Genomic DNA, 18,813 nt, shown 5'->3' on the forward strand with positions numbered 1-18,813 from the left:
ATATGAAGGAAATTGGAGTGTTAACACTTTAAGTGGCATTGCTAAAACATTGCACTGAGAGAAAAGAACATGTGTGAGCAATACTGCCACCCAGTGTAGATACTTAGTACTTGTTTGACATTGGGAAGTACTGTACATTTGAGTATGAATAAAGACATTCATCAAAGTTTGTATTAAGTTTATTTTGATTTGAAAAAAACAATTGAAAGTGAAAACAACTTAGAACGTTAATTACGTTAATACTGTTTGCTAACACACGGTAAGGAAAACCTGACCCCAAAAGTCAGTAAACATTTTTGTGGATCAAAGTATTTAGATAGCCTAACAGGTGAATTTTGGAATCAATGCTGGAGACAACGTGGTCATTTATGCTTATAACCCTCACTTTGGTTTTGTCCCATCTTGCAGCCGAAGGGGAGAAAGGAGAGAGGAGGGAAGGGGAGAGGAAGAAAGGGAGAGAGGAAAGAGGGATTGTAGGGAGGGCGGGGTGAGAGGGGGTGGATAGACGGAAGTGGAACATAGTGCTGGGAGACACACTTCTGTCCTCTCAGCACATATTGCATGTATCTGTCATGCAAATGCAGTGAGGAAAAGAGTTGAGAAAAAGAAAACACAGTAAGGAAAAGAGGGGAAGAGACTGTCAACACCGTAATTGTATGCTTTAGGTAAAAAGTACACAACAGCCATCATTTAAAGTTCGGTATTTACACAAAAGAGTGCCACAAAAACTCAAAATGAAAGTGCCAAAAGGAAGTGTAAGGTAGCAGATTTTTTGTTAAGAAGCAACCATGAATGGATGTGCGCTCTCATTGCAATAGGAGGCTGAAAAACATTAAAAGCTTTTGGTTTCTTGCTGAGAGGAACAAACCGCTCTCCCATAGGTCACATTTGTATGGAAATCAGAGTATGAATAAATCAAAAGCATTCATTATTTACTTAGTATTTTCAATATTTGGTTGTGAGGCATAAACAAATGGAGAGCAGAAATGTCTGTTTGTGTAAAAGTTGAATACAAAAGGTGGTTGACCTTGGGTGTATTATAACTGTTTTTCTTGTTTGCAACAGCTGCTTTCTCCATATTTTAATGTGCATGAATGGAGTCAAGAATATTAATGTTACTTGTTTTCTCTAACTAATCGCTTGCTGGTCTGGATCAATAACAGAGGGTACATTTAAGCACATGAAAATGGCAAAGAATACATTTGGGACCGACATACTTTTATGTTGAAAGAAATCATCTCTCTGCATGCTGGTTGGCGTGAGATAATATTGTTTGGAAATGTGCGGGTGTGCCTCAACAGTCTTCACTTCTTGGTCACTCATTTCCTTCACTCTTCTCTTTTGTTGAGGAATGACTAGATTGACCCTACAAATACACTTATTTGACATGGCAAAAAGACGTGTATACAATGATTTTAACCTTGTTTGATGCTTTGTTTTAACTATTTAGTACAGAGGTTTGATCAGAACGATGTAATGTTTTGTTGACCTCTGGCTCGTTTCATTCTATAAGGTGTGTGAGCCTTATACAATCTTGCCAGCATGCTTGTATTAAACTTGATTGAGCCTCTGAATTCACTTGAAGGTCATTGTTACTTGGTAGTAGTCAGAATCAACTCAGCGAATGTAGATTGACCTCAAACCTATGTTCACCCTCAGATCTTGGCAGGTAGCCTTTACTTGTGGGCTGCACCCATATAGTATTGAAACGGAAGATTCAGTGTCACATGTGTACGGTATGGTAAACTGAATATACTCTATTCAAATGCACGTGTGGAGAGTATGTCCAGAGTGTTCTCTGATGGGAATGAGCAGCATCACAGCCCTACACTGTGGGCATTTGGAGGAGAGCTAATTAATTACTACTGCCAAGAAGGGCTTGTGAGAGGCTTGCTCACAAAGGACAGTGCAGGTGTCAACACATTAGTTGGCAGCCCCATTCACTTGCCTTTTTCAATGCTGCCACTCCTAAATGTAACCCTTGTGGAAATCTTTTTTCACATCATCCCGATTTGTTATCTGAGCACACAGCCTTTAGATTAAATATACCCAGTAGAACAGCTGCTTAAATATGCATTGAAGATCCAGCAAATGAAGATTACGTTTTTGATGTAATTTAGACATAATAAATTAGGTGGATTGTTGTAGATTTTTTTTAAACAAAAATTAAGTTCATTACTCTTAAACCAGTGACACCCCTAGTCCTTTCTCCGCACCATCTCAAAACTGTCCGTATTTCCTAAATTGATTCTGGAAATCAGTTTACCTATGTGAATGGCTTTTGGCACTTCTCCAGAGATCTTAGCATTGTTCTGCAGGGAGATGATCCTTAATCACATTCAAGACTTCAGATCAAAGAAAGAGAAAGAAGCGGAAGACAACAACAGACCATTAATCAACAAGGACATTAGCCAGGTCTCCTCAACAGTTGACAAACATTGGACGAAGATACTGAGATAGAGAAAAGAAAAAGAACAACAATTTACAGAATGGGACACAGACAAAAGATTAACAAACAAATGATTAACAAATGATTATCTGTTCTCGCTTTCTTCTCCCTCCCTGTCTCACCATCCCTTTCTGTTCCTTCCTCTTTCCAGTGCACCCAGCATCTTAATGGATTTGGATTAACTTCCTCTCCTTCAGGGGGCACTAGATCACTATTCCCTGTAACTGTACAGATGTTCTCTCACATATTCAAACCAAACATTAAAGCCTTGCTCAAGTAGACATTAAATACTACTGTTCCATTTGATTTTTTTGAACTACTCGTAAGCAGTCTCTCTTCTTATTTGAAATTGAAATGAGTCTTCGACACAAGCAGTGTAGACAGACACGTGTATTCCCCTACTATGGTATGCTCATGTCATATTTATATAAAGTAGATATGAATTATAGATTAATGACTGAATAACAACATCGCTTGTGGGGGAGCTTGGTGGTATACATGCGTTGGTCCCTCAGTGTTTGCCATTTAAAATGAGCAAAGGTTCAAACAGCACTCTTAAATCATTCAGAGGACACTGTAGCGCAACTCCCCGACACACTACCTTGGATGATACAACACTCGCCCTGAGCGCGCGTTGAGAAGAACATGTCTTAACACCAGGAAAACTCTCTGGAGATGAAAAGTCAACTCTAGTTTATTGAAACAAGATATTGGCCAGTCAAAGCCCCACTGCACGCTGCCTATGTTTTAATAGGCCATATTTTAATAAAAATTTTCAGTCATTTTATCTGGGATTTCATTCAACAGTCCTACATTTGTTCTCTTTTGAGGATGGTTATGAACTATCCACTCATCATAATCAACTTGAACAATCACTCACAAAAACACCCATTTGTTTGGTTTATTCAATTTCAGCTTCAAAGAAACAGTATACTGTACTATGCATAGAGGTGTAATAGGTTGGCACTCTATCTGAATGGAGGTCAGTAATGAAACTCCAATTGGTGCTGTACTGATATTATTGTTTTTGTATAATATTAAATGATTTCAACATCTCAGGTACTAATTCCTTGTAGACAAATCCACATGCACGTTTGTGATATGGTTCACTGTTACAATCAAGTCTCATTTTTAATTGACTGCACAAGCAAATCTACATAACTAATTAACTCTAATAACTCACAAACTCACAACACACAAGGGATTGCCTTCTATTAAATTGCGGAACCCAAGGCGCATGCCCTATGTGTGGATTTTCTGCCTAAAATAGAGAATGTTCCTGTGGAGCATTATGTTTCAAGATAATATGTAATTCAATAGAATTACCGTCCATACACAATGAATAAAAAGATGTCAAACAAAAATCCTACTATGCAACCACAACATGACTTGTAAGCAGTAACACGATATGTAAGCATATTTTCTCTACAGTATGTTAAGTACTTAGCCAAGTTTTAGAGAAACAACATTTGGCCTGTATATTGGAATTTTTGGATAAGAATTTCACTCCTACCCACTCTTGTGAACACACACACACACACTGAGCCATCTCTCTCTCATCATTTTTTTCTGAATACAAAAGAAGGAAAACTAATTTGATTTATACTCAATAAAAGGTGTGACGTTCTTTGGCTTCACTGATCTGAATTTCCTTTTACATTTACGTTTTTTTCCCCCATCCAACAAAACTCCTCAATAATGGTGGTCAATTTTACTACTCTATTCGATTTACACATGAAAGGAATCTCATAGCCTATACCAATGGTGGAGTGTTTCATTTCAAAAGATGACAATCAGAACTTAACATAACTGCAATGAAACATTTGTGCTGCAAGCACAATTCCTTAGCAGCAACCCGACTGGATACGTTCTTTGCAGGTATGCCTATACTAAGATTTAAAGGTGAAAACACACATGTTCAGGTTGTCTCTAACAAACTTTCAGGTCTTTAGTCAAAAGCATTTTTCAAAAGTCAATTCAAAATGTCACTGAAATGCATTCAGTCCCACACTAAACATATAGATGTTAGTCACATTACATCAAGAAACTGATACAGTAAAGCAAAGCCAGGCCAGATTCAAGATATGTCTATAACACACAATGCTATAGCTAGACATGCCACATATGTAAAATAGATGTTTCATAGGTGTATTCTGCATGGCTTCCTTTAAATGCAATACATGTCCAGTAAAATCGCGGGTTATGATGTTAGTCTGGCAAAAGAAATAATCTGTATGAATTGAATTTTTTGCTAGAAAGATACACTGAACTATAGGCTACAGTAAGTTGAGTTTTCTGACCTGAAACAATGATTTCTTCAGTGCTTCACACACGTGTACAAGACACCATACAACCCAAGATCATTTGGACAAACTCGAAACATGACGACCACTTAAACAATGTCCCAAGTGAATTTCACACTTTTAGGGAGATATTTTAACCAAAATGTGCCTTAAATAGACATAACATAAATAACTCACCACCACTAGTCTTTAGATATTCAATACTGGTGATCCTACAAGGTTCTTAGAACATCGCAGTGTAAACTTCAGTAGACCTGTATCCCGGCAGGATCCAACACGGTAACGAGAAAGGGGACACACCACCCGTTAAGATCATACAAGCTCACATGCAGGTCAAAGCTGTACACGCCAGCTAAGTCAGGCTGTGTAAGTGTCATTGTAAGCACACGGGGGGAGGGGGGTGGGGTTAGTGACAGAGTCTGTGTCTCCACTGCCGGCTACTTGGCCTCCCCGTCAGGCCTCATGCTGAAGGGCTCCAACCGTTCACTCTCAGGCAGCATGTTGTTGAGCCGCTCCATGAGCGGAACTGTCTGGTCGATGCCCATCTGGATGCGCCTCAGGATCATGGACATCTCGTTGACCTTCTGAATCTGCTCGGCATACTTGGCGTAGCGCTTCTGGCGCTCCTGCATGATGCTGAACAGTGTCTCCACCGACAGATCCATCTAGATAATGGGGAGGGGGGCACAATGACAACGTTATTATACATCAATGTTTGACTGGAAACAGATCTTAGGTAAGTGTGTTATTTGCCAGCATCTGTTTGGAGACAACAAAGTGTCAAATACTGTATCTGTTGATCCGTGACCACTAGTGACTGCATAGGCATCACTGACCACCCTCTCAGGTGAGTAGTGACTTGACTGCGGGTCTACCTCTTTAATCCTTTTCACCAGGGCATTTTGGTCAAAGGCTACAGCCTCAGCACACTGGTGCAGGTGGTCCTGGTAGCGGACACAAAGCTGCAGCACCTGAGCCGAGTCCAGCTTCTCCAGACACACACTGCTGGGGGATGTCTGGCCACTTAGGACCCCTACAGGACAGAAGAGACATGTTCAAAGCACTAGAAATTACATAAAAACTGTACAGTGCCCCAGTGTATGACAATATTACATAACAAACTGATTGCGTACAGTACACCATGTATAGCCTACATAATATGAGTAACTACAAGTGTCCAAGACGTCATCATCTGTGGTGAAGACATCTCAGTGGAGGTGGATTTAAATTAAAATAACATTTGTAACACGCACTGTGGAGAAGGGGGGGTCAGAGGTCACCTTTCAACAGTGGCTGAAACGTAGGGATCTCTTGAAGCTTGATAACATCTGGATCATTATGGATATTACGCAATGACTGGGTCCCCTGAGTAACCACCACAATGTCGTCCATCTTCGCCCTCTGTTTCGCTGGGGAAGGCACCACTAAGATATCATCATGAAAGTAACACTTTAAGGTTAATTATTTTAAATGCATTATTGACACCCTAAAACTTTAAGAGAGTGGACCTGAAATCTAGGAACTAATTCTTATAATCAAAGCAACATAGTTATTAGGTTTCAGAAAAAAAGTGCAAAGTCCCCAACCAATTCCAGCAGAGTAGCTTGCAACACATCCTCACACGAGACCACAATCTATACTAGTAGAGCTAGAAATGACCAATATGAATAATTGTCACACTAACTGTGACTGTATAATAACGGTGTGAATCATGTTACCTGAAGAACTGTAGTCAGAGTGCTTGTGCTCTGAATCCCCACTTTGTTCGGCCCCCATTTTTTGATGTGCTAGCTAGCTAGTAAATGGGCTAGCTTGCCAAACGTAAACAGTGGAATTGTCTTGATCTCTCTCTCGGCAAGTATTCGCATGCAAGTACCTAGATATTCCAATTATTCCCTGTGCAAATACATTGTCAGACGTTTAGTTTGAAAGTTATAACTGATGTGCCGGGGCTGCTATGGCTAACTAATGATACACAAATTACAGTGAACACACTCGAGCTACCTATTTCTGTTAGTAATTCTGTTCATACATACTGCATTATGTTTAGCTACATTCCTTGCGAAATTTAGCTAACTATAACAGTTATTATAACTAAAAGGATAGTTCGGAACATTGGCTTTTATTCCCCTCCACTTCCTTCCCTACGACGGCATGTTACTTCCGTAAATATTGCAGTCACATGCTTCATGTTTACGCAGACGTGTTTGATTGGTGGATCATTTTTGGGGGCTTGTCCTTGGTTGACAGATTTATTTTACCGTTACATCTAGAAATGTTAATAAACACCACTTAATAATAATTTTAAAAGATCAACAATATAAAAGTCACTCATTAAAGCAACCAATCAGATTTAGAGGTCTGCGCTCCTCACATCATGGGTACATTTACAAAAAAGAAATCAGGATTTTTTTTTTTACTCTTGTACGCTATAATGACAACACAATACGTACCGTTATAGGAATAAAGATGTATCATTTTAAGATATATATAAAGCCCTGTTTTTATGGAAAAGGTATGGAAGTTAATTAAACTGAATATTTTGGGTCACGTTAAAGCGATACTTTTTTTCGGCTTTCCAGCCTTAAAAGATTTCTTGACAGAATGAGTTGTTGATCAGGTGATTTCCACACCTAGATATCAAACATTATTTTTAACAGCAATGTTTTACATTTATGGACCATAAAGCCCCAAGCCTTATGGCCAGCTGGCTGTATCAGCAAAACTCTCCAGTCAAGATGGCTTGATCCAAAACAAAGATCTCCATCCAGGACCTAACATACTGCCACCAAGTGGCACACCTAACCACTCATGCAGCTTTTACTATGTACCCCAGTTTTACTGAAGCCCCATCATTCAACACTACACAAAATCCGATGCAAGAAATGTCTTATTACTTCCTTAACAGGTCCTCAGTGCATCGTTTGAGATAACGGCCTGGGTGCCAAATCTCCTATTTCTTGTTTCATTCTGGTAAATGGAAGCTGCATCACTGTCTTTAACCAGCAGCAATGCCCACCAAATACTGCCTCTGCTACCTTCCCATGGGACTGGAGAAGGGGGAACACCATTCCCCCATGTGTCTACTCCTAAAACTCCCTTTAGTTTCTACATGGTCACAATGGTTGGTACTATGTCACTTATATCCTGGTTGTGTGCCAATATCCACACTTTTGGCAGGGTGAATGCCATTAACTGTTGTTACTGTGTACAGGAACTTATCCAAAACTGAAAGCTTACTTATTTCCCAAGCTGCAAAAAAACTTGGAACTGAACATTTTCTGCTATTGACCATAACATCATGTCCTTATCCCAGGTCTTTGGGGGTGACAGCACATGAATCACAATTTACTGTAGTGAGTCTGATGCTTTTTTTGGCACAGCTACAGTGATGCCTTAATCTGATGTAGAACATCAGAGTGAGTGAATATACAAGCATAAACAGTATTTATGGCTCAAAGATCCTTTTTAAGTAACAGCTTTATTTTATACCTCTCTTCATGTTAAACAAAACACAAAAACAATTTTCAGAGGAAAACGACTTAAAAAAAAAAAAACTGTAGTCGTAACAATGAGATCAGAAAAAGATAAATCCAATCATCCACCATCAGCCCTGACAGCCGAGGCATTAGAGAACCGAAGTACAAAGTACTCAAAGCACTCAAAGCACTGAGAGCACTCATAATACAAATCCACAGACTGTATATTGACAGAAACAGAACTCTTAAACAAAACTATCATTGAGTCGATGTAAACACAACATTAAGCACTTTGAATCTCACTCCTCTTTGGAGCCGTCTTCGTCCAGGGGGTAGGGACTCAGGTCCAGAGTCAGCATGCGGCTGAACATGCACTCTTTGAACTGGGGTGAAGAAATAAAGGTAAAACTAGAGACAATGGCCATGATAATAGAGGACAATTTAGTACACATTTCCATTCTCACCTTTAATTGGTATTAAAGAGGGAAGGGAGACGGTAGGTTATAGAAAAGCTACTGAATATCAAGAGTCTGCCCTCTTATGGCATTCATGGAGTATCAATGTCTTATTTTAAATCAAATAATTCCTACTGTAACTTGTTGTTTGAACCTAGTTAATGATGTCAAGCATTAGTGGGACAAATAAGACGATGGCTGCAGCATCTCATCTACAGGCAGTCCCTGCCTCGGCCCTACTTTTGAAATCAGATTGAGTGTGTACTCAATTGCGTGAAGGGTGAATCACATGATGTCATTTGAAGGATGAATTCACATTTTGAACTGTTACCCCAAAAGATGTAAGCGTGTGTTGATGTGCTATACAGGGAGAGGGTAGACGTACCTCTGGGTAGACCCCCAGCAGAGCGTCAGCCCTGGAGTAGAACTCCTCCTTCAGGGAGATGACGATGATCTGGAGGCTGGCTCTGGACTGCTCTCTGATGAAGCTGGTCACCTGCTCCGTCACACACACAAAACATGCAACGTCTGTGCGGGCAGCCTACGTCATCAATCAATCGGGTTGCATATTGTATATTAAGGATAATAATCCTTTTCGATCCCTAATCAAAAAGAGATCTATCAAAATCATAGCATGGTCCTTTGCGCTGATCAGAATGGCTAGGGTGACAGAAGGTTCTGTACCTTGCCAATGTTTGTGTTGTCCAAGGCAGCATCCACCTCATCCAGGACAAAGAAGGGAGCAGGACGAAAGCTGAGATAAAACAGCGCAAACGAGGGTAAAGCCAACATGTACTGCACACGGCAGTATGTGTTGATCCTGTTCTCAGCTTGACTCTGACTCGCATTACCTGTGGATGGCAAATACAAGTGCCAAGGCTGCTATGACCTTCTCCCCTCCAGAGAGGTTGTCCATAGCCATGAAGCGCTTCCCTGGAGCCACACAGTTGTAGCTGATGCCGCCCAGGTAGGGCTCGTCTGGGTTCTCTGCACCCAGAATGGCCTGGAGCGGACAGCACAACAACATGGAGGATCACACACTGAGCCAACACGTTGGTTGAGCCATAACATTAGAGCACATCCCAGTGTGTTTTAATCCAAGGCCTGACCTGAGCACTGGTGTTCCTGCATAGTTGCTTGTAGATCTGATCGATGACTATGGACACATGTTCGAAACACTGACTAAAGAGGCGAAAGCGCTTGGCTTTGACCTGCTCAAACTCTTGGCTACACTGCCTGGCTGCTCTGGTGCTGGCGTCAAAGGCTACAACACAGACAAAAAAGGTTTGGAAAAATAAGATCTGACCTACAAATACAATTACAACATACAGTATATTCCTTGTTTTAAATGTGTTGGTAAAGTGTGGGACCACTTCATTAGTTGAGGACTCGAGGTTGGGTCGAGTTTAGGAGCCAAAACCCCCCCTACTAAAGAACAGTTGGGCAGCGGGCAGAAATAAAAATGTTTTCTGAAAATGTTTCATGTTAACCATGTCCACATACACCCTGGGCAATAAGAGGCGTTTGTCTATTAATCCTACGACAAAAGTCTTACATTAGCAGTAGCTAACTGTAGTAATCTAACAGTAGTTCCATCTTAAACTGCGCCGCCCGTTAGCGGCAAATGCTAGTGCTAACTTTTCCCCTCTGCTATAATTTGGTCAGGGACAAGTTATTGAATGACATGTTTCTCTCACAGTTGGTGATGGTTGTGGGGGAACCTGTACAGGTGGTAAAATGAGCGGCACATCACCAGTATGTGTGTTTGCGAAGAAGTGTTAGGCATGACTCTCTGTCCTCGTACCTTCCACCACGGTCTGGAACTTGTCCTTCACCTCCCTCATCTTTTCTAAGGCTTTGAGGTTTGGGGCCGTGGAGCGCTGCAGGACCCCCTCTACAGACGATCCAGCCTCCCTCAGCCTCTCCAGCTGGGCCTCCACCGCCTCCTCAGCCTGCACGTGCTGCACACACGTACAGCATGGGAGTTAGATGGCTGAGCGGTTAGGGAATCGGGCTATTAATCAGAAGGTTGACGGTTTGCCGGCCGTGAAAAATGACTGTGTCCTTGGGCAAGGCAATTCACCCTACTTGCCTTGGGGGAATGAACCTGTACTTACTGTAAGTCACTCTGGATAAGAGCGTCTGCAGAATGACTAAATGAAATAAAACGTACAGACAAGCAACTAGTACTGGGATCCTGAATGAGATGGGGACTGTACCTTGAGTTTTGTTTGCAGGTCTGAGTAGTCGATGACCATGAGACTCTCCCTCTCGTAGATGTCCATTGTGGTGCCGATGCTCTCAGACTCCGAGTCCAGCTGCACAGACCAGAGCAATCAACCACAGTGCCAGTAACCCTAACCCTCGAGTGGCCTATGAATGACAAACTTAGTAGAAATTTGGACAATTTACATATTAACTTGGGGAATTTGGATATGAATTTGTAATCTTAAAAATCCTAATATTTTACATTCCCCTGCTACTATAACTAGTTCCATAGCATATCAAAAGTACTGACCACAGCAGAGGCCATTGTTTCATTTGCCAAACCAGAAAACAAAACACATTTATCCTACAAAATACACTCATCTACACTTTTTTGAGTTTTCCCAATACTTCAAATATACCAATACTACTTTTCTTGACCTGCAAATCGCTGCCTGTCCTACCTGCACCTCACTGATGTCGTCCATTCTGCCCGACAGCAAAGTGATGGGCAGCGCCTGGATCTTACAGTCCAGGAGCAGGTTGTGCCTGCCCAGACGTTTCTGCTCCAGGGCAGTTTCAGACGAGATCACCTCCCTCTGCCTCTTCACCAGCTCCCTGTGGAGGAGGGGGAGACAGATGACACAGCTGGAGAGGGAACTTACCAAAGAGTTACCATACGTCAGTATGAGTAAGATAGAAGAATGAATGGACATTTGCAATCAGACTCATCAGAGGTTCGAAGTCGTTCATATTGGCTCACAGAGGGCAGAGGCAGGCAATGCTTTGTCACTAGCAACATACAGTGAGTTGGTTCAGGGATCTTTTCAGCTGTAGCTACCTGTACAGTAAAACGACTGCGCTGGCTCATAGACATCTGTCACGTGATAAGGCCTTGTCTGGCACAGCTACCTTGAGCTCTCCTGCAGGACCTTCATGTTCTGGTCCACCTGGGCCTTGGAGTCAGCCACCTCGGTCTTCTTCTCCAGAAGACTATTCTGCAGCTCCAGCATCACGCTCTGGCACTCCTCCACCAGCACCAGCAGGCTCTCTTCCTCCTGAGAAGGAAACAAGAGGAAGGCAAGAACTGCGAGATACAGTTGGTCCTCACACAACAAAAGAGAGAGAGGCGTATGTGAGGAAGGAAGACCGACGGAGGCTCTGACCTGCTTCTGCTCTGCCACTTTCTGGTCCTCTTGGCCAATGGTCTCCTCCAGCTTGCCCAGCTTTGCCCTCTGCTGCTCCAACTGCTCCCGTCCGTACTCCAGCTGGGCGCTCAGCCGCGCTCGCTGGCTGTCAAACTCCAGCCTGGAGTCACGGCATGCCGCATCGGATAAAGGGAAGGACGGATCAACGACAGAGCAGGCCTTGTTTACAAGTCAGATCAAATCAAAGACTTTTGAGACGATGTGAAACGGGCCGAGACATGAATGGGGATCCTGGAACACGTAGGGGCAGCTCGTCTTATCAATGTGCAGGATCCTGTACCGTTTCCTGTCCACTTCCTGCTGCTGTTTAAGGTTCTCCTGCTCATACTCCCTGATGTTGGCCACGCCAATCTCAGCACAGAAGTTGGAGAACACCAAGTCCTCCATCTGGATGGAGAAACAGTGTCGGTTGTGAGTGTTGCTTCACAAAGCCTCTCTTAGCTCCAGGTAGTCACAGAGTTTGAAATGAAAACAACTGGGTCTGCCAGCAACCAAACCTTACAATACAAATATGGATGATTTATGAATGGATGGAATACTCAATACAACTCAGTATACTTTCTCATCTTTGGTCAAATTGAGTCGTGACTCAATATTGATATGGTGGACAAAAGAACGCAACGTTGAAATAACTAGAACAAAGTTATATAGGGGCAATTGAATTGTGGCAATTGCATGAAGTAAATGGTTCAGATACTGTTTTGGTCCTGAGTGTCTAGTAGCATGCTACTGCCTCAGGTCACGGCATAGTAATTGGAAGTTTACTTCCAAACAGGTAGTGAACAAACAGGTCGAGATGATGGTCAATACCTGATCAATTTTGCATTTGAACTTCTTGATGTTGGCCTCCTTCACCTCCACACTCTCCTGCAGCTTCTGGATCTGAGACTCCAGGTTGACCAGCTCGCTTTCCAGCCTTGAGATCTCCTGCACTCAGATACAGCACACCTCTGGAGAGCTGGATACCTCTCTCACAGCAACAACTGTGGTCATTACTGTGTGTGCTGTGTGAGAATTGTAACTGGGTGTACCATAGGTTTTCTCTAAGCGTAAAATTGTTTAACAGCCAGCTAACGATAACCCTGTTTCTTAAAAAAGGTCAGCAGAATAGTGTGCTTACAGCTTGGCAGGTGGGGATGGTCTTCTTGCGGAGAGTGTCCAGGTCTGTGTGGGAGTATTTGAGGCGGGTCTGGACGCCGTGGGCCTGCACCTGGATCTGCTTCAGCTCCGTATCCTTCCGTTTCAGTTTCACCAGCCCCTGTTACATATATAACACGGGTGAGTGTTTGATGGAAGTTAATTGAGCGTTCATTGAGGGGAAGAGTAATGTTCCGTAAAACTTTACAGACGTTTCTGGGAGGAATCCTCTTTTCTCAAGTGATCTTACTGAGGTTAATAGAGCGAGTGAAGTCGTGTGGCTCAGCATGCAGACTTACGCGTAGCTCTGCCGTCAGCTGCTCCTTGCGTTCCTTCAGCTGGTTCATGTGCTTCTCGTCCCAGTGTCGGGCTTTGTTTCGCAGTTCGCTGGAGCCTCCAGAGATGACTCCAGACTTAGCGAACATGGTCCCATCCAGAGCCACAGTCTATAAAGGAAACACGACATGTCCATATGGTAATGTTATTGGTATTGGCGGACCACCGAGCAGGTTTTTGAAAGTCATTGTTTGAAGCAAGCCGCAAACTAACTAACCAACTCAACTCACTTGCATTGAAACGCATCATATCAAATTGCATAGTGAGGGCACAGCATTAGCAGAGGCTAACGACCTGCCACTTTGTGTATGGAGGGGGGGGGGGTTCAATATGTCCATCCCCAGCAGAGACAAGTCTCACCTTTAGTCGCTCAGGCCCATCGAAGGCCACACTTCTGGCGTCTTTGATGGTGTCACAGACCAAGGCATTACCACAGACAAACTGCAATACCTTCCTCAGCTGGGGGGCAATGGGGGATGAGGGGGCACATTGCACAACATCCAAAACCATCTTAGCCCCCCGCATGTCCCGCAGTCGCTCGTTCAGAGAGCTCACCTAGACAAGGAGCCAGAGGGAGTTCCATTGTCAAAGAGATCTTTGTCTGTGAAATTCTGTAGTTAATTCAATATAATAGGTTCTATACTGTACTGTAGTTAAACAGAGCGTAGTGCCTTCAGTTCAAACATAAATACACAACTTTGGTCCTGAGGACACAACTTTAATGCAACCGTGATTCTTGCCATCAGGCCCATGTAGTGAATGCTGGTCCCACGTCTTTCTTGAACTCTTTCTCAGTCTTTTAGAACCATTTAGCCATTTAGAACATACTTTATGCGTGGAAGAGCTCTTTAAGTAGCGTAACCTTATTGCTTTAGGAGAAATAGGACGAAAATATGTCCTATATATGGGGGAAAATATATGGGGGGGGGGGGTTCGTACAGACTTTCCCCCCGACGGCAAAAGAAAGTCCTAGAGGAAACACTGAACAATAATAACTGTTCTACATGGATGTCCCACTCGGTTGAGTGGGTCTGAGAGTGTGCATCTCTACACTCGGCTCACGTTGAGGTAGTCTACGGGGAGAAAGGTCTCCGGCTCGGCCCGCTCCTCCTTTAAGTAGCGGATGCAGTCCCTCGCCACCTTCTCTGAGGACACCACAATGGCATTCATGTAGCGGCCAAACACCTTGGTGACTGCTAGCTGGTATTTCTTATGGATGGGGCTGCACAGGTCCATCAGACGACCATACTGGGGGGGGAGGGGGGGGGGGGGGGGGAGGGGTGCACAAAGTGAGTTCAACAACTCGTTTATGAAACTTGCAGTGGACATTTAGGTGTCTGGGTCTTGAGTTTCTCACCAGTGTATCGGGGTAGATCCTCCGGAGGTCTTTCAGCACCTCGTTCCTCCGCTGCTGCCAGCGGCTCTCCTGGCTGTCCAGCTTAGCTGTCCTCAGCTCCTCCAGCACCTGGCCCAGCTCCAGGGTGACCTGCTCAATGCGCTGGCTCCCACTCTGGAGCTCCGTGCTAAGGTTCACCTCCTGCTGATGTAACTCATTCAGGGAGGTCCTGAGACGGGCACACGCATTCAGTTATTGGGATGATTTGAACGTTTTGAGCAAATTGACTCATCAAAAGGAAATGTATCGCTATTGCGGCAAAATTTCGAAAGGAGAGATCCTGATTGTGGGATAGTTTGGCACAGCGTACCTGCAGGATTTGGAGTATTCTTCCAGTTTATTTGCTCTTTGTGTGTAGTCATCAAACTGAGTCTGGTACTGTTTAATACAGCGCTAACATGTTTTAAAGAACACAAGCAATGAAAAAGTCAAACAGCAATCACACTATGTCCACTAAAAACCTCATACTGTTAGAGATCTTTATTGACATAGAACAAACCCCGGAAGGAAATACATTAGCTACCTCAACTTCATTCTTCCTGCGCTGGTCAGAGGCAATCTTCTCATGGTCGGCATTCACCTCCCAGTGAAGTTTCTCAGCCTGCTGATTCTGAATAGCCCCCTGCTTCATGGCTAGCTCCTTCAGTTCCTTATAACGCTCCAACTGTGGCAAGAACAGACACAGAAATATGCACAGAGGTCTTTTAAATATTACTTGTACTATAGTAATCAAGTGTGTCACAAACGCAGTTAACTATAAAGTTCAACAAGTTCTGAAGTTTCGGATGCATTCATATTTCACAGCAGTCAGCCAATAATACTTATTCTGAAACTCAAAACTCCCCCTGGTCTGTCACCTGTTCGTCCTCCAGGGTGATGTCGACCCCACAAGAGGACCTCTCTTCCTGCACCTTCCTCTCGTAGTTCCTCCAGGCCCTCTCCAACTTGTCCAGGTCCTGGCGGTAGTCGGCCAGCTCCTCTTCTTTCTTGGTCATCAGCCTCTGGCACTTCTGCAGGGCCCCGCGAGCCTCTGCGGCCTTCTTCATGTGGTGGGAGGTGTTCACCTTGGCCTTGATGTACTGAGGCCTCCGCAGGGACAGAGTCTGCTCCTGGGCCCTGGGTGTGTCAAATGTAAGATTTGTTTTATTTATTTTTCATCAATTGGAATTGAAAGACAACACACGTTTCTGCGTACTGAGACCCAAAAATTTTTGTTTTTCAAAAAGTGGGGAGAGATCTATTTCTGATCACCGGATCTGCTTCTCGATCTGTTGCAGCTCTCTGGTGAGTCGCCCGTGCTCTTTCTTCCGGGCCTTGACCGCCTGCTCCCACCTCTCCAGTGTGCCCTTGGCTTGCTCTGCGGCCCCCTGCATCTCTTTCAGAGTCTCTGTCTGGGAGCGGATGCCCTGCTTGTTGTGGTAGAGCTGGCACAGGCTGAGCTGCAGGCGGATGGCGTTCAGGTCGTCCACCAGGTCCTGATACTTCTGAGCCTGGGGGTGTTGACAGGAGAGGGAGCTAGATCTATGCCATGGGACCCAGTGTGGTGATAGTAATATCTTACTGTAGGAGCAGCTCTACCGTATTTTCAGAAAATAAGCTGCATTTTCTATAAGCCGCATCCCCAATAAGCTCCACTGGAATATAGGCCGCACTTGATACGGGAACAATGATACTGTAGTGCCGGCTAGCGTTGAGAATTGAAGACGAGGAATAATGCTCACGACTGTTTATCTACCCAGGAACACTGTCACATTGGACAGCTTGGATAGCGATCTAACTAGACAACATTCACAATCAGGGTGAACACTCAAATTGTCTAAATTACAGACCATAGCATTACACATATCAAAACAGAACAAACACAACAATAGAACTACGAACAATGCTTATCTAACTAGGCTAATTCCCTTAACTTCGTAGCTTTTCAGCTTGCCGTGGGGCATTCTGGGTACAAAAAGCATTGTCACTACAATATCAAGCAATGCACGAGTACTGTATAGGCGATGTGTAACACACTTCGGTTGTGGATAGTATGTCCAGAAATAATGTCGTTAGTGATGCTAGCTAACGTTAGTTTGGTAGCTGTTTATAACATTTCACTGGGTCTTGCAGCTGTTTGATTTACTGAATGTATTATGAAATGTTATGTTCTACTAGCCATTTGCCTACTTTTGCAAGTCACTGTATTTCCAAGCCCTGATAGTGTAACTGAGACGACACGGTAAATAATTCCTCTTTCAAGTAATACGCCCCCGTTCAAGTGTTGAGCATTAAATTAGCTGCACAGTCTGTAGAGATCTTGGGACAAAGACACTTTTTTGTTCTAAAACCAGGCTATACGCTGCTTCGAAATATAAGCCGTAGAACCACAAGAAAACTGTAAAATCAGGGTACAAGCCGCGGCTTTATTTCCCAAAAATACAGTAACTGCGTGACACAATTAATTCAGTCAAAAGCAGGTGGTGAGCGAGGCAAAATAAATGATTACGTTATTATAATAGCATTGACACAGAAATGTGTTACAGCATACCTTTAGAAGGAGAAAAATTGAACGGTTACGACCACACTGCAATGCATATTGTTTGATGCTTTGCAGTCATACTATAACAATTTTGTGTTGCATTCTGACCTCTATTTTGTCCAGAGAGACTTGTTTCTTCTCTGCAGCAGCAGCTCTTTTCTTGTTGAAGTGATACTGCGTGTCCTCCTTGGCCTTAAGCAAAGCTTCCTTCTTCTTATCATACTCCCCTGCCAGTTCCAAAGACTGGCTGATGCGTTCAAACATCTTAGTTCTCTCCTTGGGGTTCTTCATGGCAATTGATTCCACTGCACCCTATGGTATAAGATTTGTGTGTAAATACATACAGACATATTTTGTTGTGCAATTAGTGGTCCTTAAATAACTTTAGATTTATGTAGATACAAATGACCCCTAGGTGCTATCAGTAGGCATACCTGGAACACCAAACAGTTTCTGGCTTTGGTCACAATGCCAATCTTCTCAAGTTCCTGTGAATACTTGGCCAATGTCACATGTTTGCCATTAATGCAGTACTCAGAGTTATCCCCTTAGAAAGACAAGAATGTGTTCTATGCATTAGTTATGTCAGAAATGTAGCGGCAATTGTTGTAATGATGATTTCCATGTGTAATAGTTAAAATTGGATGGCCGTCAATGTTTGATGACTCAATGTTTACTGCTCCTCCTAGTAAGCTCCAGGAGCTTACTGGTATGGTTTGACATTCTAGCCAAAGGTTTTGTGTTGCTTTCTAAATACTCACGTACTTACCTAACTAGTAGTTAGTATGCCAACTACAGTATTTAGGTAATAAAACTCACCTGAAATGTTCCGGCAAAAGTTGATCTCATCCCCGCTTTCGTGGCAGTATCGCATGGTCACGCTGGCGGTGTCCGATACGGGTTTGCCAACATGTGCCCCGTGGATGAGGTCCCTGGTGTGCTTCACCCTGAGAGTTGCGGCTCTCTCACCCATCACAAAACTCAGCGCATCCATCACGTTAGACTTACCTGACAAAAACGTTATTGGCAAATAAAATGTGGCTAGCTATGGGCTACCTATTTAGCTAGCTAATAAAACTTCAGCGGCCTTGGGTTTGTTGTCTGCTAGTTAGTGCTTATGAATGTTGTGCGGTGACACTACACAGTAGCTAGCTAGCTACTGTAAAATGTACTTACCAGATCCGTTGGTGCCAATAATACAGTTAAATTTCATGAAAGGACCAATTACTTGCTTCCCTCGCCATGACTTGAAGTTCTCCACATCCAGCTGTTTTAGGTAACCCATTTTTTCAACAACAACAAAATTCACAGGTTTTCACATGCC

General features: G+C 43.3%; 2 protein-coding genes across 3 annotated transcripts; both read right to left on the reverse strand.

Annotated features, from left to right (window-relative positions):
- Positions 1 to 3,336: 3,336 nt before the first annotated feature.
- borcs5 (BLOC-1 related complex subunit 5) lies at positions 3,337 to 6,922 on the reverse strand. 2 transcript variants are annotated; one of them, XM_047050856.1, is made up of 4 exons: positions 6,471 to 6,922; positions 6,033 to 6,161; positions 5,628 to 5,785; positions 3,337 to 5,417 (listed from the first exon to the last, which is right to left on the reverse strand). In XM_047050856.1, the coding sequence occupies exons 1-4, from the start codon at positions 6,526 to 6,528 to the stop codon at positions 5,190 to 5,192; spliced, it is 573 nt and encodes a 190-aa protein (XP_046906812.1). In that variant the 5' UTR covers positions 6,529 to 6,922; the 3' UTR covers positions 3,337 to 5,189. The 2 variants fall into 2 exon arrangements, with proteins under 2 accessions (XP_046906812.1, XP_046906811.1); XM_047050855.1 differs by having other exon boundaries at positions 6,033 to 6,176.
- A 1,416-nt stretch (positions 6,923 to 8,338) lies between these two features.
- smc1b (structural maintenance of chromosomes 1B) lies at positions 8,339 to 18,774 on the reverse strand. Its single transcript, XM_047050854.1, has 25 exons — positions 18,666 to 18,774; positions 18,309 to 18,497; positions 17,924 to 18,036; positions 17,598 to 17,801; positions 16,220 to 16,458; positions 15,819 to 16,084; positions 15,492 to 15,646; positions 15,279 to 15,361; positions 14,930 to 15,137; positions 14,635 to 14,820; positions 13,933 to 14,127; positions 13,536 to 13,682; positions 13,220 to 13,357; positions 12,910 to 13,026; positions 12,380 to 12,486; positions 12,058 to 12,199; positions 11,804 to 11,949; positions 11,356 to 11,509; positions 10,906 to 11,004; positions 10,491 to 10,647; positions 9,796 to 9,950; positions 9,538 to 9,689; positions 9,371 to 9,440; positions 9,072 to 9,182; positions 8,339 to 8,614 (listed from the first exon to the last, which is right to left on the reverse strand). The coding sequence occupies exons 1-25, from the start codon at positions 18,772 to 18,774 to the stop codon at positions 8,531 to 8,533; spliced, it is 3,726 nt and encodes a 1,241-aa protein (XP_046906810.1). The 3' UTR covers positions 8,339 to 8,530.
- Positions 18,775 to 18,813: the final 39 nt, after the last annotated feature.

Source organism: Hypomesus transpacificus, unplaced genomic scaffold (genome assembly GCF_021917145.1).
Source record: "Hypomesus transpacificus isolate Combined female unplaced genomic scaffold, fHypTra1 scaffold_129, whole genome shotgun sequence".
Taxonomy (NCBI): domain Eukaryota; kingdom Metazoa; phylum Chordata; class Actinopteri; order Osmeriformes; family Osmeridae; genus Hypomesus; species Hypomesus transpacificus.